The sequence below is a fragment of the Bos indicus genome, chromosome 20, assembly GCF_029378745.1.
Source record: "Bos indicus isolate NIAB-ARS_2022 breed Sahiwal x Tharparkar chromosome 20, NIAB-ARS_B.indTharparkar_mat_pri_1.0, whole genome shotgun sequence".
Lineage (NCBI taxonomy): Eukaryota > Metazoa > Chordata > Mammalia > Artiodactyla > Bovidae > Bos > Bos indicus.
This window is the reverse complement of record NC_091779.1, coordinates 11287137-11311964: the sequence shown is the minus strand read 5'-3', so window position 1 is coordinate 11311964 and position 24828 is coordinate 11287137. Positions and strand designations below refer to the sequence as shown.

Sequence of the window (24828 nt, the reverse complement as noted above, 5' to 3'; positions counted from 1 at the left end):
CTGAGGGAAGGACATGGGGAATATTTAGCATCTTAAAGTTTATACCTCATTGCAAAAATGGTTTATTACTCTTTTTAGGATGAGCAAATTAAGAAATACAAATTTTCTGGGCAAAGTGATATTAAATGGAATATACAGGTGATTTGGTGGCAGGTTGGGGGGGTGGGGGGAGCTGGCCAGCAGCTATGGAATGCTCCAGCAGGAATGCACACACAGTTTTGACAGTCACACTAGTTATATTACTTTCCACATGGATCTTTTATGCAGAGACCTAGTCTTGCCCTTCCCCACACTTAACTAAGGATGTGATATGTACCTGGTTTGTTCTTTGTGGGACATTTAAGTGATTTAACCCCTTGCTTCTCCACCTTTTCGTTCTTTCCCTGTCCATATTTGCTACCAGATGGATATCTCTGAGCTTTATGATATTACACGATTATCTTTCATAAGATCTACCTAGCTGGTGAGACAGGTTTGGCTTATGATGACGATGTGCTCAAAGAACTCTGGGAGCTTCCAGCTCCACTTGAGTGCTTCATACAGTGTCACACCTGGTTCACGAGCGTCCAGGATGCTGCCGCTCCTTCTCAAGCTGAACATCTCCCCGTGAACTTTGCTTCTCTCTCATCCTCTCCTGGGCCACCACCCAGTCCCGTCCGTCTCCTGGTTAGGTTACTCCTCCTAGTTAGTTTCTAACTGCCTTGGAATCCAGATTACCAAACGTGGTATCAGCACTTGCAGCAGTGCGCCTTTCAGACTTATTTGAAAGCCCAGTTAATAAAGCTGTTTAGCAAATATCGTGTATTAAGGAAAATATACGGAATCTAGAAAAATGGTACTGATGAACCTGCTTGCAGGGCAGGAATAGAGACGCAGACGGAGAGAACTGACTTGTGGACACGGGGCAGCAGGGAAGGAGCAGGTGGGACAGAGAGTAGGGCTGACGTGCTACACTGCCATGTGTCAGGCAGCGAGCGGGGAGCTGCCGTATGGCACGGGAGCTCAGCTCGGTGCTCTGTGATGACCCAGAAGGGTAGGATGGGGGTGGGAGGGAGGCGACAAATGTATGAAAGTGAAAGTCGCTCAGTCGTGTCTGACTCTTTGCAACCCCATGGACTATACAGTCCATGGAATTCTCCAGGCCAGAATACTGGAGTGGGTAGCCTATCCCTTCTCCAGTGGATCTTCCCAACCCAGGAATCAAACCAGGGTCTCCCGCGGATTCTTCACCAACTGAGCTACCATCATGTATACATAATAGCTGATTTCACGTTGCTGTAAGCAGAAACTAACAACATTGTAAAGCAGTTACCCTCTAAAAAAAATTTTTTTAATGAGAAAAAAAAAAAAGCTGTTTAAAGATGTAGCATTTTGCTCCTCCGCTTCCCTGTTCTCCACTGAGTACACAAGTCCCCAGATAATTGCTCTTGAGTCGTCTTTCCCATCACTAGTGTGCATCCTTCAGCAGTGACTGTGGTCCTTCCAGCCCCCAGCAGCACTTCTTCCCACTGGGCCGTATGCCTCATTATACCCCAGGTACTCACAGAGCAGCTGTGATTCACATCAGCCCAGGGTTGAATTGCCTGACCTCTTTTCCAGATGAAGGATTTACTGGACAGATTGCACATGTTATATTTCTTTCGAGATAGTTCGGTGCCCACAGGTTTAATTAGTAATACCTTAATCAGAATACTCTGTCAGTACTAGGGAGAAATATTCTAAGGATGTTTACATTATTTTTATGGCTATTCTTGAGATTAGTAAAATTCTCTAATCGCTTGCTGTTAAATCAATCAGTCTCTACTCTCTTGGGTTAAATTGATACTGATATTGAACAACTCAGATTTTAGGAAATCTGGGGACAGGATTGCGTTTCATGTTTCCTCATTGGGATTTCAGGAAGGTTTTACCATGTGATTCAGCACCCTTAGACAGAACCCTTCTCCACCAGGGCAGAACCCCCGTCTCCAGAATGTATGTGCAAATGCTGTGTGGGCTGCAGCAGTTTGCCATGGCTGCCGTAACAAAATTCCGTAGACTGGGTGGTTTAAAAAACAGAAGTCTGTTTTCTCACCGTTATGGAGGCTCGAAGTCCCAGCTCAGCAGGTTTGGCTGCTTCTTGGCTTCCAGGTGGCCGCTTCCTTGCTGTGTCCTCTGTGCGTGCACCTTTGCTGTGTCTCTGTCTAAATTCTCTCCTTTTATAATACCAGTCCAGTTGACTAGGGCTCACTCTTATGGCCCCTTTTATTTTAAACACCTCTTCAAAGGCCCTGTCTCCAAATACATTGGTATGTGGAGGTGCTGGGAGTTGGGGCTTCAAGATAGGAGTTGTGGGGGACACAATTCAGCCACAGCAGAGGCACTGTTTTCTGTTGCTGCAAAGTCTGGGAATGTGTTCTGGCACCATGGGCAGGGGCAGGGGCAGGGGCCTTCATGCTAAATGCTTGCAGTGTGGGCGACAGATCTGCATGAGGAGAAATGCTCTATTCGAAATGCCACGAGCAGCCCCTGAGAGAACACTGCTAATAAATGCTCAGGCATCTTCTATTTGTCCTCATCCTGCTTCCTTTCACGTGTCACATGTAAGTTGCACATTCAGAAAATCACCCCAAACAGTGCATAACAGGTCTGATTTTTTGTTGTTGTTGTTGTGGCACATTTCTATTAATAGATACCGCCTCCTTGGACTTGGAGATGTTCGATGTGCACGTTTTAGCTGACGCCTTCAAACGCTATCTCCTGGACTTACCGAATCCTGTCATTCCGGTAGCCGTTTCCAGTGAACTGATTTCTTTAGCCCCAGGTATGTTGTCTCTTCTGAGAGCCTCCTTGAACTTGTGTTGAGATGTGGATGGACTTGTAGACTCAAGTGCTGCATATAAAGAGAGATTGCTTAGAAAATGTTAGTAGGACTCTGTCCCCCCCCCTCCCCCACCCGGTCCCATCAGCACAGAGTCCCTCCCTTCCAGGGTATCCAGTAGAAGACCCATGTTCTCCTTTGCATCCCCATGCTGAATTTGGCTAATTGTGAACCCTTGGTCGGTATTTTAAGACTCACTACATCAGAGAATGGCTCAGAGTGCCAAGCATCATCACTGGACTCAGGGAACTGGACTAGGACTGAGGGACTGGGGATGTTCTCATCACCTTCCTCCAGTAGAACATGAGTTCAGGGAAGAAGACTCTCCGCTTCAGGAGCTAATGCTCAGTTAAAGTGCTCCGGGGACAGGAAATTGTGGTTCGTAACCTTCAAAGTTAAAACCTGCGATACTTATCTGCTGCTCCCCCGAGTTAGCCAATCACACTCGAAGCTGGCCCACAGAAGGCAGCACACCCAGTACCTCCTGGGTTCTGCACACCAAGAGTTTCTTGCGTTTCCATTTGACGTGAGATTTCGACTTTCTCATAATGCCTTTTCTAATGAGAAGAGCAAACATAATTCTCTGCTGATTCTCGTGCCTTCGTTCTAAACGACTCCTCTGTAGCTAGAACGGAAATCTAGGTGTTTAGTCACTGATAGCTACCAACAGTCTCTTAGTCTTCTCCTTGCTTTTTTTTGTTTTCACTCACAGAAGTGCAGAGTTCTGAAGAATACATCCAGCTGTTGAAGAAACTCATTAGGTCGCCCAGCATACCTCATCAGTACTGGCTCACACTGCAGTATTTGCTAAAACATTTCTTCAAGCTCTCTCAAACGTCCAGCAAAAATCTTCTGAATGCAAGAGTACTTTCTGAACTCTTCAGCCCTCTGCTTTTCAGATTCCCAGCAGCAAGGTAAGTGATAGAAGAGAAACCTGGATTTGGGGATCATGAGGGTAGTCCTAAGGTGATGGGTCATTAGGCTTCTAAAGATACTAGTTCACAAATGCATTTGCATACTTCCATCAGACAGAGTCACCCAAATGTGCAGAAATGAAAATGAGTTTGTTGTTTAGGGAACAAGGTTTCTAACAGACCTCTCTCTCTCTCTTTTTTTTTTTGTAGTTCTGAGAATACTGAACACCTCATAAAAATTATAGAAATCTTAATCTCCACCGAATGGAATGAACGCCAGCCTGCACCAGGTAATGCCTTCTGAACTTTTAAAATGTCCTCGCTGTTCATTTTTTAGAGCCTGAAAAATGGTAGCTTTCAACCTCCTTTGAAGTAGCATAAGTTTCTCATGAAATTGAGATCCATAATAACATGTTCCTTTATGATTTAAAGAAAAAATATCTGGGTGCTGCATATATAATCAGCATTATCTGGCTTTTAAAATTTGTGGATTTTACATGATCTTGGTTTTAGGTGAGGGTTGTTGGGAGTGCTCCCCTGACCCCTTCAACTCAATGCTTCTGGTTGCTGCATAAATTATGGCGTTCATTTTACTTGTTGACATTTCTGTTTTTCTTTCTAATACTTATAAGGTAGGGAGTTTATAATTACTACGTAATTTAAAGTATTTTGGAATGTGTTTTTTGGAAATACGTAGGCTAAGAAATGTCTTGTCAAAATAAACATTTTTAGTAATGCAAGCAGTAGGAGAATAGGGGTCGACTGCAACAAGTTAGAGCAAGCCATACACTTCCGTGAAAGCAGCTTGGCATTCAGTTAGCCTTTTAACAAAGTGGGAAATGCAGATGGAACTAGCAGTGGATTTTATCTAAACTGATGTATTTTTCTTCTACTGTGGAAAGTCTAAACCACCTTGGTTAAAAGTGAACTGGTCATTTAGAAATGGTGATGAGCACCCTAGAAGTGAAGTGCGAGGTTTCAGGACCAGTAATATCGCTTGTAGTGTGAGTTTATGTCTTGAATTTAATTAAAACATCATGAATGTATTGCTTATTACAAGTAACTCATGCAAATTACCAAACTCATCTCTGTATGAGCAAGCAATGGGAACCCAGTTATCAGTCATACGTTGGTACATTATGTTGTGCTTGTGTGTGTGCGCGTGTGCGCGTGTGCACACGGATTTTTTTAAGGGTGTTACATAGCCAGGCTTAGTTGTATCTGAACTGGGTGGACAGAGAGGGGAAGGCCTCAACTTAAAACCCGCCTAAAGGATGGGATGGGCATTCATGACGCAGGTATCGGGCAGGGCTTCTATGGACAGACCCAAAATATGGGATCCACAGGTGAAGGCTGTAGCAGAAACAGTCCATAAGGCAACTCTGGTCCATTCCAGTGTTCCAGATCCCAGCAAGGAGGGTATAAAACAGGGATATCCTGGATTGTAGGTCCACTGCATCGGAGAATGTTAACAGGTATGGCCCAGGTATGTAGTCCTGGGTGTTGGCCACAAAGTTTCATCTGTGTGACTGCTCAGATCACTTGATAATGGTTAGGGAGCTCTGTGTTGGTGTTCAGAAGCTGCCTTTGGGCTCAGTAGGAAATGACGCAGTGACAGGTTAGAAGTACTCTGTGGGACGGGGATGGGCCAGCGTGCCCAGGGCACTAGAGCTGCTTATAGACCACCCCCTCTAGACTGATCACAAGGGTGGAGAGGAAGAGGACCAGCAAGAACAGGACAGGACCCTGGGTCAAAGCATCGAGCTTCCATCTTTCACTTCCTCCTGATTCTTGTGGAGGTCCATCTCAGAGACAGGGAGAGCTGCGCCCAGCTTGCAAGGAAAGGGGGGGTTCCTAGTCCTCTCAGCGCCCCACCCTGCTCCAGAAAAGAGGGGGAAACATGGAAGTGAAAAGCCAGACCAAGCTTGACAGAGACGCACAAACGATTTCATTCCACGAGAGTTTTCAAGCGTTTGTACTGCACAGAGTATACTAGAATCGGTGGTGGAGTTTGATGCTTCTGCTTCTGATGTAAAGTGGCTAAATGTCTTTCTCAGTTTCAGCCTAATTCCACCCAAGAAAAGCTTGCTCTGCAACTGTTTTTCATCACGCATGCTCAAGACTGCTTGCTATGTCATGGACCCTACCTACATCTTTCTGCTAAGAATTTAGTGTGCCAATTTCAAGGGTGGATTTGTTCTATCAGCTCTGTTGAAAATGACTATCCCAGAACTCAAGCAGCCTCTCCCCCTCAAATTGCATCCAATTAATTTTTAAACCCGAGTTGGAGGCATTTCCCCATTTGTGTGATATCTCTCACGTGATTCTGGAAATCATATGGAACCTTTGGAATTAACTTGTTGCTTCAGTGCCTCTCACTGGTGAAAATAGCCCACCCACCCCAGGACAGTATCTCCTCACCCACACCTTTGTATTCAGGAATGGCTCCAGTGTAGATGATTGGCGGGACACCCCAGGTTAGAGAACTGACTTCCTTGGCCTGGTAGGAACGTGATATTTTCCTGGAGTCTCATCATTACCCTGACACGTGCTCGTCCCATGGGGCTGGGAAGAACAGTACTGGCGCACCTCCAGGGAACAGTCATAAATCATTCATTTGCAGTAACTTCATTATCGTGAATAGAAATGAATGCCTGAATGATATTTGGGGGGTGGAGGACAAGCAAGACTATTATGGGGCAAACAGATACCTTTTCTAGTTGTTGCCAGTTAGAACTGGAAATGAAAGGCAGAACTAATGATGTGTGAGGCACTGTGTCAATTCAAATAAGACCCATCAGCACATAGCATCTCATTAAATTCTAGGTGGGAGGGCGTGTACTGGAAGTATAAAAAGAATTTGAGAGATGTGATTGGTGACTTTTTAGGGTAATTGAATAGACAGAAAAAAAACTTATAGGGAAAAACACAGAACTTGAAACGGGCTTTGAAGAATAGGTACAACTTGAAAGGGGGAAGAAGAAATAGCATTTCATTGAAAGAGTTTCAAAGATTTATTCAAAATAAATTGTAAAGGATAAAAATAACAGCTCGATATTTTTACCAGGTTTGAAAAAGCAGTAAATACTTTAAGTGACAGTATCATCCAAAGCGTCACTTTAGAGTTGAAAGTATTGTCCAGCTCTTCACTTGCACCTGAAGGCCATAGAGCTTGATGGTTTCACCTGGGGCCACCCCAACCAGTGTGAGCCAGGGGTGGGTCTGCGGCGGGGGGCCTGGCTCAGGACACCAGCCTGCGGCTCTGTCTGCCGCCTGGACTTTGGGAATCTTCACTGGCAACAGGGCTGCTGTTAGTGTCCAGTCAAAAAGTTCTCTGAAGTTTCCAGCAAGTAATACATTAAAAATAGGTGACGTTTGCGCTCAGGGATCACATACAGGGAACAGCCCCAATGCAACTATTACAGCTTTTGAGATCAGGCTCCAAGTTGCTCTGTCGTGCTTCATACATCATGCAATGGAGAGAACAGGATGAGTCAGATAGATCCAGGTGTTTGAATTCCAATTCTTGCTGCTTCCTTGCTGGCTTCATTGCCAAGACCTTCATTCAGCCTTTCCAAACTGTTTTCCAGTCTGTGAAATGGGAATAATGCCTCTCTCCTGGGATGGTTATGAGAATTGAAGGAGGTGAGGAGGACTGAAGCGCGTGACAATATAGCATGCCTTTCGTGTCCTCCTCTCAGCTCTAGTGTTTGAGACCCTACCGGAGCTGGCCTCGTTCTCAGCTCCGTCTCCTCAAGCCGCCTTCCTGGTTAGTGCTGTCCAAATCCCAGCAGGCAGTGCTCCCCACTGAAAAGCTGGAGGGCATCTGAAAGGACACTCTCCGGGCAGTTGCTGCCCCGTGGGCGCACTGCTTGGAGGTCTGATGGCCTCGGCCCTGTGTGCAGCCGGGTGAGTGGAGGCGCCTGCATCTCAGGACCAGCCCTCCTCCGCCACCTTGCCCTGGTGCCCTTAACCCAGTGCACACGATGTATCAGTGCCCAGCAGCCGCTGACAGTGCCATCCTCTTCTTTGGCACCCAGGGAGCCTCTCCCCTGCTGGATGTGCAGGGTTTTGACCCATTCAGTACATTTATGTCCTGAAGTCCCTCGTCCTCTTATATTTAGCTGTTCAGTAGTGTTCTGTTCGTTTCATCTGCTCGGCTACATTTCTCAAGGACAAAGCCTTCTTTTCGGCTCTTCCTAGCGTAGAACTGGGCATAGCATAATAATCCTCCAAATAAAATTTTTAAAAATTCTTTGATAAAGTTCCCTACTGTCAGAGAACTCTTACACACCAACCCATTTAATGCAACCAGCACACCTGTGAAGTAACTTCTCTCCTATAGGGAGAGAAACTAAGGTTTCAAAGAGTATGCACCCGGTATGTTCTTAGAACTTGGTTGACAGTTTGCTGTTCTCTTTGTTACTGAAAGTCAAAAATGGTTAAAGTGGAGCAGCAGGTTTTCTTGAATCACTTTGTGTTATGTTTACCCTACTTGATCCTTAGGTTGCTAAAGCAGATTTCTATAGAGCAACTAAGGTAAAACAGGGGCTATTTAACACAGGGTGCCTTTGAATGAAACCCATTATAAGTGTATTGACATATTTCAGATTTCATGGATATATTCAGAAAATTGAAGTCTAATATTGCACCCTCAAACCCAGAGGGAAAATAAATGCCTTTCTTTCTCCCCCTTGCCCTTCTACACCTGTCAGAGTTAATTTTTAACCACTGGTGCATTGCAAAACATTTATCCTGAAGAGCCTGATTCATAAATCTTGTTTTAAATGCTCCGGGCTTGGTTTGCAACCAGGACTAAAGCAAGCACTAAGCCAGAGGGAAATGACTTTCAAAGAGTTTTACTTTTCTCTGATTTATTTTTTATTGGGTTTAAAATGCGGTCTGACATTAGAGGCTTGTTTCGAAGGTGAGAAATGAAACCTTGAAAAAACTGTGTCTGTTTAATAGATGGGTAGGAGTAAACAGGCCAGGCGTGCTAGGTTTTGACAAAAAATAGGAAGTGTATTTGTGCTCTGAACAGCAGGAGCACGTCGTGGAGGCTACGGTTCACTTTTACTTTACGTTTTCACAGTGCAGCCTCCTTTGTCTCAAGGGACAGCTGAGACGGAAATTGTGGAGGGGCTCTTTTTTCTTTTTTCTGCTAAGCAATGGGCACACCTTTTCCGATAGTCTATAGAACGTATAACTTTGGTGCATCTGTAAACCTGAGTTTATGTATAAACTCTAATGGACATTTTCCTTAGTGTAGGGTCATGACGAGCCCTGGACTGCAGATCTGGCATCACCCTGAAAGGCCCTTCTACTCTAAATTGTCTTAAGTTAAAATTAAGTAAAGAGGCATTAGTTGAACCCTTAAAAGAAGATTTGGGTTCATTTATTTTTTTTCTCACTGCCTTTTTTTTTTTTTCCAATGGGCTTTTGTTCATAAATTGTGGCCCACAAAACCATTTAAGAAGCTGTGCAGGTTGAAAGCTGCCTGTGGGGCATTGGCCACTCAATGGTGATTGGCACGTATGAGATTCAGCATTCAGTCTGGAACTTTCGCACTATATTAACAATTAAGAAACCTTTTCCTGACTAGCTCACACCTGCTGAGAACTGCTACATGGCCTATTTTGCCTCTGAAATGAATTTTACAAAACTTTGAGGAAGAGGAAAGTCGTAAGACTTAGAGTTTTGAAGAATCTAGAAGGTAAAGTTAGTTTTCAATTGAGTAAGTTTTCTATTGTGGAAACCCAGATTTCTGAAATCTCTGGGTTTCAGAAATTAAAAGTTTTCTTACAAGAGTTTAGCAGGCATGTGTAAAATATTTCCAAGGTTGTTATGACATCTGTGCATTTATTTTTTTTTCTTAGTGAATCATATAGATTAAATGACAGTTGGGCAGTTATGTTTTTTTGTGTGAACTTTTGAACACTGGGAGATGAGTTAAATAAATACACAGCAAGTTTTCTCTGGAGCCAAAGTTACTGATTCTGTTCTACCAGCAGAGGGCTCCCTTTTTAAACTAATAAATAGCATGTGTTTTGCAGATTACTAAATTGACTAAAATTGAATGGGAAGAGACTCTTCTCATACTTTGAGTAATTAATAGAACCTCTGTGGTAGATGATTGTACATACTGTGAGAAATTTGAAGCAAAGTTTTCAAATCTTTTTTAAGATTTTCTATAAGTAGTGTGCTGTTTCCCCATGGATAATTTTCTTCTGACACAGGAAACAGACCGTTGGACTAGAGAACATTTTAATCTTAAAAGGTTTTGACGTGACACATTCTGTGAATCCAGACAGGTATGCGTGAGTGACTGATGTTTCCAAGATCCCCAAGCTTTAGAAAGACTTTTTTTTTTTTAGGTAGGGCAAGATTATGCAACTCATGATGCAGGAGTATTCTCTGAACTAACCCTATGTCTGTAATCAGCTGGCAGGAGCTAGGAAATTCACCTATAGACTAATTTTTCCCCCATAGGAAAAGTAGGTGCTTCATAGTCTATCAATTGCACCAAAGCAGAGCTTGTAAAATCACTCTCGTTGTGAGTTTGGCAGCATTTCCCAGATATTGCAATAATTCTGAAACTGGTTCCTCCCTTTTGGACTCTGGGTCAGCACTTAGATCTTCCTTTATCATTGCATATGACCTTTGACATTGCATGTCACCTTCTCGTATAGAGTCTAAGGGTATCACAGAATGCATGTTTCTTCGAAGATAATTAGAAGGCAGCTTTTCAAAAAAATTAAAAATAGGAAACAAAAAAAAAAGTCAGTTTTGTTCTAGGTGTGAAGTTTTTTGCATGTGGCTTAAAAGAAATTAACTTCAGTTTCACTTGTTAATTTTTACTTTCTCTGGCAGAGGGAAGTAAAGAGCAGGGCCAGTGGGTGGAGAAAAAGGAGTTTAGGACCAAAAAGGAGTTTAGGACTAGTGGTATAATCTTATGCAAACCACTTCACTCTGGGTCAGAACAGTTTGTGTGTGTTGTACGGGGGAATTGCTTGGAGTGATCTCTAAATTTTGTTCTGGTTTTCAAGCGAGTGTTCTGGTTTTCAGGCATGTGTGTGTGTAGTAGGAGGGAATTGCTTGAAGTGATCTCTAAATTTTGTTTTTGTCTTCTAGCAAGTGTTCTGGTTTTGAAACGTGTGTTGTGTTATAGTAGGAGGGAATTCCTTTAAGTGATCTCTGAATTTTGCTCTGGTTTTCAAGCTAGTGATTCTGTGATTTTACATTGGGTTAAGGTTCTTGAGATAACAGTGAAGCCATCTGTGCTGATGTGAGTGAAAATTTTCTTTGGCCAAATTTTAGGGTTTTTTTGTTTGTTTGTTTGTTTGTTTTAAATAGAAGCCAAGGGTCCTAAGTTTGGTTCCTTGCAACTTTTATCAAGTAAAGAGAAAAGACTCCTCTAGCATGGGGTGCCATCTCCTTGCCCTCCTACTCTTTGCTTCCTGTAGCGTATGCATGAACCTAATGCATTTTTATGGCCATTTCAACTGGAGTTGAAATTGACTCCATACAAATAGCTGCAGAGTACAGTTTTTATCTGAGTGTATTTTTAATACTACGGCACTTACTGGAGCCATACAGTCACTCTTCCCTAGGAGCCTCCTCCTGTGGACCAGTTTGTAACCCTGTTCCCTGCAGGGTGGCTCCCCCGGGGGCTCTCCCGTGACACCTGCAGGGCTGTCTGTGCTGGTGCGTGGGAGGAGGTGGACGCGAGCGAGGCACGGTGTTCTGGGCCCTTCTGAGAGAGGTTCAGGCCTTTACAAGCGAGGCTTTGATTCTATTTTTTGCTGAACTAGCTCAGCCACTTCCTGTGTTTGGCAGCGCCAAGTGCCTCGCTGCACTGTGGCCACTTGAGCACCACAAGCCTGCGAGCCGCGCTGCCGCCGCAGCCTGTGGAGAACCTATTTTAGGCCCCCTGACAATGGCCTTCTCACTTCCTCGGCGAGGAGGAGGAGGAGGAGGAGGAGGACCCGGGCTGGCAGTGGCCACTTGTTAGCCGATGATGACAACTTGGACTTGGCCTCCCCTCCCCCACCCGAAATCCCTAGCTCAGCAAATATTTGAACCTGCCCAAGTTAATCATGAAGCCGCGATCTTTATCTGAGAGGGACGTGCGAGCGCCCCGGCTCCTTCTCTCGCCGGCGCAGCCCGGGCTCCGGGCGGCCGGCTTCTGCACGGGCTGCGGGCGCTGAGCGGCAGAGTCCCGGGGTCCTGCGCCGCCTGGCTGGAGGAATCGGTTTGGGGATTTTTTTTTTTTTTTCCATTGTCGGATACAAGCATTTCCAAGGGAAACCGTTGAAATGCATAACCTGCAAAGTAAGTTGCCTTTCATTTACGCACTGTTCTGGCCCTTGGCTTTTGCACTGTTTTGGGGGGACTCTTTTGGAAGGTTCATTTCTACTGTGTGTGTGTGTGTGTGTGTGTGTGTGTGTGTGTGTGTGTCCCAGGGAGAGAGGGAGAGATAGTAAGCACTGCATGAGGAGGGCAGATGAGAGATTAGTGGAACCACTCCCCCATTTCCTTGGGCAGTGTAAGGGAAAGATGGGCTCCCGTTGGAAATGGGGAGGGAAGGTAATTACCAAGTGCTGGTCTGGAAGTTGGGGTCTGGCCAGGCCTGGGAGAGACGTGAAAAGTCACCTGTCTCCCTGCCCTCCTCCCGGGTCTGTTTGCCACATGGGCTCCAGCAGCAGGACCGGTTTGCACCAAGTGCGCCCAGAGGCATGGGGTGGGGGAGCCCTTGGGGCTGTGTGCTGTCCGAAGCTGCTGGGAGGACTTGGGTCAACATTTTTATTAAACTCAAAAAAAATTTTTTTCTCCTTCTTTTCTGAGGGCTTATCCCCCCACCATCACTTTTACCATTTTTACCATTTGTCTTTGCATTTCGGGTTACTTAAGCTTTAAGCAAAGAGAGCATGTGAGTGAGAGAGGGTGGGAGGGTGTAGGATGCATCTGCCTTCCTCCTTAGTGGGAGAATGAAATAAGCTGGAAGAGGGACACGTGAGCAGTGCTCAGAGACTGCCTTGCCTTCGCTATTTCTATATATTTTATGATTCCAAATTTGACAACTTCTAAGAATAAATTTCAAGGGCTTCTGTGTTCTTTAAATTGTCACAGAAATATGTGACAGGCACACGTACGCAGATCACACAGCCCACTGTAGTTTTTTAAATTAGCTACATTTACCATGGGTGAGGGGAACCTTTTCTTCCTTCCTCCCTGCTCATTATAGAAGAACTAGCATTTAGATTTATAGGGGAGTTGATTTCTTTACATTAAATACTGCTAAGAAGGAATAATATTTCTTCCCAAAGTGAGGCATTTGAGATGGAAGGGGGGAAAAAAGTACCCCCCCCCAAGTGATTACATCACCCACCCCCTCAAGCAGTATTTAGCATAGTAAATCTGAAGATGGGCTCATCAGTGAGAAATACTTTGCAAAGATAACTCTGCCTGTACTCTGCATTCTGATATTATGGCCTGTCTTTTTTTGAGGGGGTGGGGGTTGCATTCCATATTCTATAAAGTCTAGTTTCAACTGCAGTGTTTAATAGAGATTTTTGCCTCTACATTTTCTTTTAATTGTGCTTTCTAATGTAGTACATTTGTGACACTGTATAAGTTCTGAGTGCATGAAATATCCAGAGAGTTCTTGATCCTTCTTGCTCTTAATATATATCGGAGGCATTTTAGGACTGTAAAACATATCTTAAGTATACCATTTGGATGCCTTTGTAAGATTTTTAAACCAAGAAATGATCAGGCTATCTATAAACCCAGATGCACTAGGGGGAGGCGGGGACGGGGTGGTGGGGGGAAGCTACGTGCTGCTGCATATCAGCTTTGTCAGCCTGCCAACAGTGGAGCATACCATGCTGCAAGGAGCAATAAAAAGGAATTAGACAACTCACGGCTCAAGAAGAACAGTCAGATTAAACACCTTTTTGAAACGAAGAGCGTTTACACATTGCAGCTCTGTCAAATGTAGGATCTTCGTGAGGTTGGGGCTGTGTTAAGGCTGGTAGGGAAGAGAAATGATGAAGCAGGAGTGGTCTGGTGACATTTTTGTGACTTGATTGGCTGGGGTGTGTGATGTCATAGGTTACAGTGCAGCCCCTTATAGGTTTTAAAATGAATTCCAAGACACCATTACAAAGAAAGCCGGACTCTTTTCTTATAACTGAGCTCAGCCAAGGAAACTCTCGCACAAATGTACAACACTGTTTGGAATATGGAAGACCTGGATTTAGAATATGCTAAGACAGATATAAATTGTGGCACAGACTTGATGTTTTATATAGAAATGGATCCACCAGGTAATACTGCAGTATTCTTTAGAGAACTGGTTAATGTTGTGGCATTTAATTTTTTTGACAACTGCTATTAACAGCTCCTCTTTGGATGTCTGTTTTTATTAATTTGTTCTAATTTAATGAGTTTGCTCACAGTGTGAAAATGAAACAAATGGTTTGACTGCCTGTGGCAGCAAGCAGGTCAGGCTGTGTTTGGTAAATGCTTATTCTTAGTTGAATGGATATAAATTGGATTCCAGTTTTTCACCTGTGTCTTTTGTGACTCGAGCTCGTTTGCTATTTGGGTTATATTGTTGTATATTGTTCCTTTAATTAAAAGGCTGCATCCTTGGTGCTTCTTTTCTGACAGTGGTTGAGAACAGTGTGGTACTTTGCAGTGATAACACTCGGTACTTTAGAAAGCATGTCAAATGTAGCAGTGATTGCAACTCAGTTCTTGGTGCCCTGAAACTATTCTGAATCAAATGTTGAGACTTTGTCTGCTCTCTCTTCTTTTAAGATACTGCAGTGAGAGAAGTTGGCTTTCCATTATTGAGTCTCAGGCATTATAAGATATACCTGCTAGACTCCTGAAATAATTTTTGCTTAAAATGTAATAGTGGTGCTTTAAAACTTACGACTTAGAATTTAGCAAGATATCCTAGACTTATTTTACTTTCTCAATTCTTTCAGCCTTCCTCCCAATTAAGAAATTCAGAAATACTGCAGTCTTTATTTGTCACCAGTTGGTATATGAATACTGATTTGACATTGAGGAAGAGGGGATATGGTTTTTAATTAGTCTTGGCATAATGTAGAGCATAGTTATCCAATAGAATATTAACATGAATACTAAAGAGATTGAGGTCACAGAGGAGTCTCTTCAAGTGGCATTTGGCAGAACAGTGCCTGAAATACTAAGATTAGAGAAACCCAATTCCTCCTCTTAAAACATATTGCTGTGTAGATGAGCTTTTTTATTACCGCAACGGCATTTGTGGAGGACAGAAAGGAAATTTGTCTTTTATAATTAAATAAGAGGAGGAAATTAAAACCAAGCCATGTGATTCCTCCTGCTACTCTGTTCGTGGTTTCTTACTTGAGCTAGATTTGACCAGATATGAAACTTTAATACAACTCAAACCTAAAAGTAGAAGATGCTGTGACCCTGGATTTACTTTGAAATTCATTTACATGGCCAGCCCATTTTATTTGCTAGTCTCTAAGCTCTTTTTAAAAATTTTAATCGGTAGTCAAAAATTTCTGATTTAAAAAAAAAGAAAGTTTCATGGACTTGTACATTACTGCTGTGTTTCATAGCTAATCTTTTCTACATGAAAATGTTGTTTATCTAAGGGAACTTGGGTAGAATTTTAAATGTTTATTTGCAGTTGGGATTGCAAAAACTTTTTCTTTCTCCTCCATCTACAGCACTGCCTCCCAAACCACCAAAACCCACTACTGTAGCCAACAACGGTATGAATAACAATATGTCTTTACAAGATGCTGAATGGTACTGGGGAGATATCTCGAGGTAAGGCTATAGAGACTCCGAGTTTTTCAGCAGAGCTGGGGAGTTTAGAGGAAGAGAAAGCAAAGCAAAAGCACCAGCTTGCTAAATTCCATTTTTAGGATATCATCCAACATAAGCATGAAGCATAGTTGGTTCCCTTCCAGAGACGACCATAGAAGTCACTGAGCTCCGGGGAGCTGTGGGTGCTGGATGCCGCAGGAAATTAAATACCCGAGAAGTTTCATTATTGCCAGAGATGTCAGGGAGGCAGTAGGGTGAAGTGGCACTGCCTCGAGGCAGAGTGTAAAGTCACTCTCTATTAGACAGGAACTCTCAGAATTAACGTTAAACGTAACGAAGTGGCATTCTTAGTCTAAGCTTTTTTTTTTTTTTTTTTTTGAGGGGAGTTAAAGAGGCAACCTTTTGGGGATCATGATTTTCTGTGCTGATTTGTCCAGAGTGACTGGGTGTTAATTCTGAAAATGCCTTTAAAAAACATAACTCGAGAACCATCAAATCTTCGAGGTGAGCATTGTCTCCTGTTCTTTTCACTTCAGGGAAGAAGTGAATGAAAAACTTCGAGACACAGCTGACGGGACCTTTTTGGTACGAGACGCATCTACTAAAATGCATGGGGATTACACGCTTACACTAAGGTGAGTTAGGGCACGTGGCTGGAATGGCATGTTCAGGGTGATGGTAGAACATACCGGCGTTTGTTTGTTTTTTTAAGAGAATTCTAATGCCATTATTTTTATATTGCATTTGCAGGAAAGGAGGAAATAACAAATTAATCAAGATATTTCACCGAGATGGGAAATATGGCTTTTCTGACCCATTAACCTTCAACTCTGTGGTTGAACTAATAAACCACTACCGGAATGAATCTCTAGCTCAGTATAATCCCAAACTGGATGTGAAATTACTTTATCCAGTATCCAAATACCAACAGGTAATCACATACCCATGTTATTATAATATTTGTAAAAGATTCTTTTATTGCGTAGAAAATATTTTGAGGCAGATGAATTCCATGTCATTAAACTCAAAAAACTTTCAAACTGTAATTTTGTGATCACAAATGTATAAAATACTTTAACAATAAAATACTGTAACAAAATATCTGATGTGGAAAAATCCTCCCAACAGTGGTCATTTAAAAGTACCTTATCAACTGAATTTATTTTTCCCTTTTTCTTCCAATCTCTATAATCCTTCCAGGATCAAGTTGTCAAAGAAGATAATATTGAAGCTGTAGGGAAAAAATTACATGAATATAACACTCAATTTCAAGAAAAAAGTCGGGAATATGATAGATTATATGAAGACTATACCCGAACTTCCCAGGTGAGTTTTCTTTGAAAATCACATTAAAACTGTAGAGTTCTTAATTATTAGAATCAAGTGCATGTTATATTCAGCTTCCAAAAAAGACTGTAAAATGTTTTTTTCTGGCAATAGAGTGATGAGAGAGATCATTTATTTGTGAATCATTGTTGATTATTCTAGTACTTACTTACTATATCTCTAAACCTTTTAAATGAAGCCTGTAAGTATCAGAATAATAAATTAAGTTGATTTGACATAATTGCTGACTGCAGAATTCTCTTTAGAGTAAAAGCTAATACTAACTGGAAGTTCTACAGACTTGTCTAATCTCTGAAATGGGGATTTAACCATGATAGGTAGGTCCTGTTGCAATGAAAGGTTGAGGCTACATTTACTGCCTTGTTTTCCTAGAGGCTTAATCTCCTCTAGGCCATCACATATCTGGGACCGCCAGAGGGAGCAGAAGGATGCCATAAACTGCTGATAAAAGTGGAATGGTTTTTAAAAAAAGATGAAAACTGTAGCAAAGTGTCAAGCAGTCATCTTCCATAGACTGGGAAAATTCTCCAAAGGAAATGTGTGCTTCTCTGATACTATTTTAAGGAGTTTTATGAATTAGAGTCCTACCTTGCTAACATTGGGACTTACATGTCAGATAGTAGTGCCAATCAATTGTCTCTAGCAGTGTCTTGCTGTAAGAAATTGTCTGTTTTGTGAAAGGAATGACCCTGTCTTATTAAAATTTGTGTTGCAGGAAATCCAAATGAAAAGAACAGCTATTGAAGCATTTAATGAAACCATAAAAATATTTGAAGAACAGTGCCAAACCCAGGAGCGGTACAGCAAAGAATACATAGAAAAGTTCAAACGTGAAGGCAACGAGACGGAAATCCAAAGGTTGGTGGCCTGGGCGGGTTTCACTGTCCTTGTGCTTGAGCTCACCACACTTCTCTTATACTGTCTAAAGGTGACCTCTGTTTCTATGAAATGACAGGGAGAGAAAGCATTCTTTACCTGAGGTGAACTGCTGAGAATCAATACTGAAACCTTGGGGGAACTTTCATGATTCTCCAGGTAATTACAGATGCATCTCTCTTGCCTGCAGGATTATGCATAATTATGAAAAGTTAAAGTCTCGAATCAGTGAAATTGTCGACAGCAGAAGGAGATTGGAAGAGGACTTGAAGAAGCAGGCGGCTGAGTATCGTGAGATTGACAAACGCATGAACAGCATTAAACCAGACCTCATTCAGCTAAGAAAGACGAGAGACCAATACTTGATGTACGTACTGGAAGTGGAATCCTGCCCGTGCATGATAGGTAATTGCGAAAATAAAGGATGGGTTCTTAATGCATTTTCTTTTTAAAACTCTTTTCCAGGTGGTTGACTCAGAAAGGTGTTCGGCAGAAGAAATTGAACGAGTGGCTGGGCAATGAAAACACTGAAGAGTAAGTAGTTAGTACAGATGGGAGGGGGCAGGGGTGATTTTTTTTTTTCTTTTGAGGAAAATGCACGACTTGCTTTGTCTGCAGAGCAAGTGAGGAATGGACTATCTTGTAGGAGAAAATACATCTGCCTCATTACCGAGAATTTTCAAAAAGGAAAGTTTAGCAAAGGAGAACGTAGATTTATCCGCACCACCTCCCCACCCCCACCACAGGCTGGGGAAAGAGTGACCCTGTGTCCATAATGAAGCCCCAGAACCATCTGGAAAATCCCAACATATTTTGGGAACAGTCAGAGGGGAGTTGGGAGGGAGACAACTGCTGTTTAGTATATTTTTAAAGCTTATGTCTACCTTTTGTTTCAATTAATTATTTAAAAACTGGCGTTCCTCCTAGTCAGTCAATTTCCTGATCTAAACTGGACAAACAGGATTGTTTAATACCGTCCTCTCTGCCCAGGTAGCTGAGCATAGTTGCCGACTTGAAAACAGGAAGAGTCTCACTTAGTGCTGCTAGCTTTGTTCAGGGGGTTGAAGGCTAAACTCTATGAGGAAGCTCAGGCCCGAGGAGCTGGTTGAGTCAGCCCCGTGACTGCCAGCCTGAGTCGCTCAGAGCAGAGGCAGGAACTAGGTCGAGGCGATAGGCGGGCTTTTCCTCAGAGGGGCAGCGAGTGGCCGCCACTTGTACTTCACTCAGAAACCTCCTCTTCCACCTTTTCAGCCAATATTCGCTGGTAGAAGATGATGAGGATTTGCCCCACCACGATGAGAAGACTTGGAATGTTGGAAGCAGCAACCGAAACAAAGCTGAAAACCTGTTGCGAGGGAAGCGAGACGGCACTTTTCTTGTCCGGGAAAGCAGTAAACAGGGCTGCTACGCCTGCTCTGTGGTGTATGTATCTCCAGCCAATTATCTGTCTTGTGAAACACGTCAAGGAGGTATTCCAGCCAGCCAACCTTGGGGGCAAGGATTTGAAAAAGTTCTAATTGTCAAGCATTACGATAGTGTAGAAGAGGAAATAAAACCTAATATTTGAACATCTAAGCAGGAGTATCTATCTGTTCAGAGGGCTAGTAGAAAGCAAGCTGCTATTCAGGTGGAGAACTGGGGCTCTGGGCGGCAGGTCAGCAGCTTGTCTCATCAAGAGAAGTCTTTTGCTTTTCATCTTTAAAATGGAAACAGCCATACTTGCTGTTTGGGGGCTTCCATATAGTTAAAAATCTGAGGAGATTCTCGTGGAAGCACCACCAACAGGTCAAGTCCCCATCAGGGGCCAGTTAAAACAGTAAGAGAAAGGGCTCTGCTCACTGTCCCTGCCAACAGAAGACATTTCCCTCCTAGGGCTGGTTTTCCTTTGTTTATTGTCAGAGTCTGGGGAGTACCATGAAGGGGGAGAGGTTGGATCACTAACATTATTTCAGAGAAGCGAGTGGCCTGCTGAAGGAAAAGGCTCTCGGGTATTTTCTAGCCTGTCATCTCCCTCCGTGTAAGCAGAGAACCACTGCCACAGGAAGGAAGGGGAAAGACCTTGAATAGAGGACAAGGCAATAGGAGAGTTTAGAGTAGATGGAGAGGTATGTGGACAATTCCAAAGCTGTCTCGAAATGATCATCCAGCGGCTCAGGGAAGCTGGTTACCCCCGCAAATCACTCAGCCGCTAAGGAGCACGGGGACAGCGCCACCAGTCCCGAGCTCAGGCAGCATCGGGGGTACCTTGGCATGACGCTCTTCTTTAGCTCACGCAGGCCCGTGTGCTCTCTCCCCCGCGCAGGGTGGACGGCGAGGTCAAGCACTGCGTCATCAACAAGACGGCCACGGGCTACGGCTTCGCCGAGCCCTACAACCTGTACAGCTCCCTCAAGGAGCTGGTGCTCCACTACCAGCACACCTCTCTCGTGCAGCACAACGACTCCCTCAACGTCACACTAGCCTACCCGGTGTACGCGCAGCAGAGGCGATGAAGGGCCGCCCTCCAGCCTGCTCCTCACCTTTGACTCCCCAAGGCCTCTGGCAAGCACAGGGCTCCCCTGCAGCCTGACCTGGGAACTGAGCTGCGGACACCCAGCCGCCTGTCTTCAGATGGGACTCGAGCCTTCGACCCCACGGCAGGAAGGGAAGACGCATCGCAGGGCCACGCACCGGACAGCCGCCGTTCCTCGTCTCGAGTGCTTCGTCAGCCTTTCTCTCTTCCCTCTTTCTGTTTCGGTTTTTTTTTGGTTTAATTTAAAGCCACAACCACACACAAAGAGAAAAAGAAATGCAAAAATCTCTGCGTGCAGGGACAAAGAGGCCTTTAACCATGGTGCTTGTTCGTGCTTTCAGAAGCTTTACCAGCTCAAGAGTTGGGACCTTGGAGACCGGAGCGGGGACGGGCTGACGAGCCCTAGCCTGGGGTCGCTCGGTCCAGCCTGGGTGTTGCCGTGCACGGTGGCCCCCAGACGCACTGCACTGTGGATTATTTCATTTTCTAACAAAATGAACCGATATGTAGCAGAAAGGCACTTCCGCTCGCAGGGAACACTTGAGGGAACGTCTGCTCCGTGTGTTCAGAGGAAGTTCTGTTGTAGCAGAGTGCCAGAAAGTGTTTTGTTGAAATTCTTAAACCAAGAAGACCCACCAACAGAAAAATGGAGCTTTGAAAACGGGACTTCAAAATGACATTTAGTATATAAAATATGTACATACCATTGGATGACTAACTATCAAATAGATGGATTTGTATCAATACCAAATAGCTTCTGTTTTGTTGTGCTGAAGGCTAAATTCACAGTGCTATGCAATTCTTAATTTTCACTGTTGTTATCTGTTTTAAATGTACCTTCAGAATAAGCTTCCCCTGCCCCAGTTTTTGTTGCTTGAAAATACTGTCCCTGATTTTTTTTTGTTAATATTCATTTTGTTACTCATTTCCTTTTTTTTTTTAAGAAATGTACAGGATGCCAGTTTAAAAAAAAATGGCTTCAGAATTAAAACTATGAAATATTTTACAGTCTTTCTTGTACAGAGTACTTGGCTGTTAGCCCAAGGTTAAAAAGTTCATAACAGATTTTTTTTTTTGGACTAAATGTTTTGTTGGGCAGTGCCTGATAAGCTTCAAAGCTGCTTTATTCAATAAAAAAAAAAAAAAGATATATGAATATGACAAAGTATCGCTGAGTTCAACAATGTTGTTTCAAGACTTAAGATACGGTACCTGGCAATGTTTGTTTCGTAAAGAATTGTGAACTTCTTGAATCTAGGGACGGGGATGTAGCAAAGGGTTGTACAAGTGGGGTGGGGGAGGGTTGGCGAGATGGCATGCACTTTCTCTTTCTTGTTATTACGGAGAAGTGGATCACTGCAAAGTGGAGTCTCTTCCCACTTTGATCTGCTACTTACTATGCCCTCATGACAATTACAAACCTCCTGGAACGCTAGTTCTTAGGAAGGCAGGCAGGGTCTTCGAGCAGTGTTCATCCTTGTTGGAAACACTGATTTCAAAATATCATTGCTGCATTTAGAAAACCTGTCTCTCTTTAACATTAGATGACCCATTACCAACCAGCCAACATCCATTTTAAGAAAAAGCATGACCTGAAAAAGATATTTTTATCCAGGTATCTGCTATTTTCCTAGCTTTCCATTCAACTTAGATCAGAGAGCCTCACATGGTCATCATCGTTCCTGCCCCGATTGTGGGGGAGCTTGTTGAAGTCATGGCCGTTGTAGGAATCATAGTAACAGTCCTCATTCACCCAAATAATTGTATGTGTTATTACTTCATTGTGGGGAAGAGGGAGGAATTGTTAAGAGTATTCTTTCCAACTTACCTTAGCAAGAGCAAGAGGTGTCTATCCCCAACTTGTATGTAAAAGCCTTTCAGTTTACTGGGAACTGTACCTACACTGGAAGGAATAAAGGGGAGATTAAAATGGAATCTTACAACTTCAGTTCTTCTTGCTCAATATTAGATTCTCCACAGGTTTGTTTTTCTTTCTTTCCAACTACTGGGGTAAGGGGTTTTGTTTTGTTTTTAATGTTGTTCCTTTGAAAGGATCAATCCCGCAGCTGACTTAACTAGAATGTATTTTTTTTTTCCTTTTTACATGAAGCTACTCATATCAAGAGCAATAGTCAGTCTTACAGCCAGACAGACTGTCAGTCCTCAAACTTGACTGTACTGACCTGACCATCTCCCTTTCATCTCCAGACAATTGATGATTCCCCTAGTTTTAGTCGAGGAGTGTCTGCTTTACAACTATCCCTCCATGTCATACAGAAGCCCAACCATTAGTAAACAGTAGTTTTATCAGCTAGGTTTATTGCTTTTTTGATAGCACATCCATGTATATTATTAACTTTCATTTAATTTCTAAACTATCTGAGATGGAGTATTTCGTGGAAAAGCTACAGTTCTGTTCACCTTTTTTGCTTCAACACTTTGCAAGATGGCATGGTATTAGGCACTTGCCTCATTTCTACATCTCATGAGCATAAATGCAGTAGATTTTTCTTTGAACAGCAAAGGCAGAATTCATGATTTCCTATCACAGTGAGTCACACCTTATGTAGGATGCTATGCCTCTGCCCGACGCCTTATTGATAGTGTATAGCATCCCATCACATCTGTCTTTGTAGATGTTTGACCAGCAGGGTTCTTGGAGTCCAACCATTCATCTTACAGCACTGAGTGGCTTGTGAGTATAAATGGAGACAGCAGAGGCATTCCTGATACATGCTTACATCCATGTGTGGATTTTCCCCACCCGGTATAGCATCCTGAAGGTAAAAGCCAGAAGCTAAGCTGCAGAGAGGCTATGATGGGGCTGTAGAAGTGGGAGCGCTGCGATCTGAAATCACCCACGAGAAAAAAATCACAACCATGAGGAAAAGGCAGAAAGCTTGTTTTTGCAACTTCTGACAACTTCACGGCCCTTGATATATGTATATATGTATATGTGCATGGACTGTTTCCAGTACACCTTTCAGCCAAAACAGATCCACAGTCGTTGAGTTCAAGTACATAACGAGACAATGTCTAGTACAATTCTTGTATATGTATATGGGGTTTTTTTCTTTGAAGTTGTTTTGTTTTGTCTTAACAAAGGTGAAAATTGTTTGCAAGTGGAGTGAGAAGTTCATAATTCTTTGGCTTTTTTCTGTTGTTTAAAAGTTACTCCTTTGGGGTAGCTGGTCTCCGTGGCTCACTGAACTTGGAAACCCACGTTTTCGGTGTGTTCAGTCAAATGTGTTGATGTGAGCTGTCACTGCGGAACCAACTGCTTTGTCATATAGCTGGTTATGAACTAGTAACGTGTTTGGGAAGTCCTACTGATGTTCCTTTTTGGGAGAAAAATTCTGCTGGTTCTAACAACTGTGCTTCTGCTATGCATGGTATCCAAGTCAGTTGGAAAGCAGACCCTGAAATTTGAGTTTAGGGTCATTTAAGAAAGGGGCAGTTTATAGCACAATGCCTCACATGAGACAAAGTTCTGAAATGCCAAATTCTTATTTTTTAGAAATCTAGTTAAATTACCAGTATAAATGACTAGTATGAACAGAATTGGGTTCATTGGAAACACTAACCAACTTAACATTGAGCTTGTCACCATGAGAGAGCATTAGCTGCCCAGGATGCTGCTATTAAAAAAAAAAAAAAAAAAAAAGGCAAAACAAAAATAGCTCATTTATATGTGTGTATTTTTTAAAGCTACGATCTGTTCGATGTTTTTACAAATCTGTTTCTATGATACTGTTAAAATAAAGTTGGTCTTTTGACGAGAGGGAGGTTGTCATGGTCAGCTGTAATTTTGCCTTTACAAGGCACCTGGGGCGGGGGGCGGGGGGACTGTGCCTCCTTGACATTTGTTCAAGCTATAGGTTCAATGGAGCTATGTCTTGTTGTTTTAAGTTGCTTTAATGCATTGTATTAGGTCTTCAAACAGAATAAAGGTTGTTTTGAAACTGAAGTCATGGTTTGAAATTTCAGCAATCACCAAAGAAATTTTTAAACACTCTTCCTCTTTATGTTAATGTTGCATCTCCTTCTGTAGTCCCCCACCCACCCCATCACTGTCATTATCTCGTTTTTGTCCAGTGAGAAAAACAGGAGTGGTCACGTGAATGATGGGGCAGTGTCATTTACATCATTTCACTATATGCTTAATGGTGGAAAGAAATAGCTCTAGGTAATATCATGTGTAAGAAAACGTAATCACTGTCAGTCCCTCCCATTCACTGTCCATCTCCAAAGCTGCAGAATCGTTCTCTAAAAACTGGTCGGTGAAAGTAACCTTTGTCCCTCTGTTCTCTGGGCTGCATATATGGGCCAGCCACAGCACAGGGGTCCTGAGAGGCACTGTGCGGCATGCAAAGGTGACATGGACCTCCAGACAGGAAACGAAGATTCACTCTAGATTCTGCTTTCACATTATAGCATCTAGTCAATATATGTAAACCATTCTTAATCTAAAATGACTTTCC

The 24828-nt window shown here is 43.0% G+C and overlaps 1 protein-coding gene and 1 long non-coding RNA gene across 5 annotated transcripts in view; one reads left to right on the top strand and one right to left on the bottom strand.

The window, feature by feature from the left end:
* Window positions 1-24314, top strand: part of PIK3R1 (phosphoinositide-3-kinase regulatory subunit 1) — a 95440-nt gene extending 71126 nt beyond the window's left edge. For 2 of the 4 annotated variants that reach the window (XM_019982764.2, XM_070774584.1), the window contains exons 5-16: window positions 2672-2803; window positions 3573-3774; window positions 3985-4064; window positions 15510-15612; window positions 16149-16247; window positions 16363-16543; window positions 16813-16938; window positions 17675-17817; window positions 18026-18202; window positions 18301-18369; window positions 19087-19257; window positions 20138-24314. In XM_019982764.2, the coding sequence (XP_019838323.2) occupies window positions 2672-2803; window positions 3573-3774; window positions 3985-4064; window positions 15510-15612; window positions 16149-16247; window positions 16363-16543; window positions 16813-16938; window positions 17675-17817; window positions 18026-18202; window positions 18301-18369; window positions 19087-19257; window positions 20138-20327 (1673 nt within the window). In that variant the 3' untranslated portion in view covers window positions 20328-24314. Of the gene's footprint in view, window positions 1-2671; window positions 2804-3572; window positions 3775-3984; window positions 4065-11937; window positions 12106-13847; window positions 14103-15509; window positions 15613-16148; window positions 16248-16362; window positions 16544-16812; window positions 16939-17674; window positions 17818-18025; window positions 18203-18300; window positions 18370-19086; window positions 19258-20137 lie in introns of those variants that run through there. The other 2 variants (XM_070774586.1, XM_070774585.1) reach the window with 2 other exon arrangements.
* Window positions 2543-3573, bottom strand: LOC139177993 (uncharacterized). Its single transcript, XR_011562413.1, has 2 exons — window positions 3148-3573; window positions 2543-2872 (listed from the first exon to the last, which is right to left on the bottom strand). It is a non-coding gene; the product is annotated as an uncharacterized lncRNA (long non-coding RNA).
* Window positions 24315-24828: the final 514 nt, after the last annotated feature.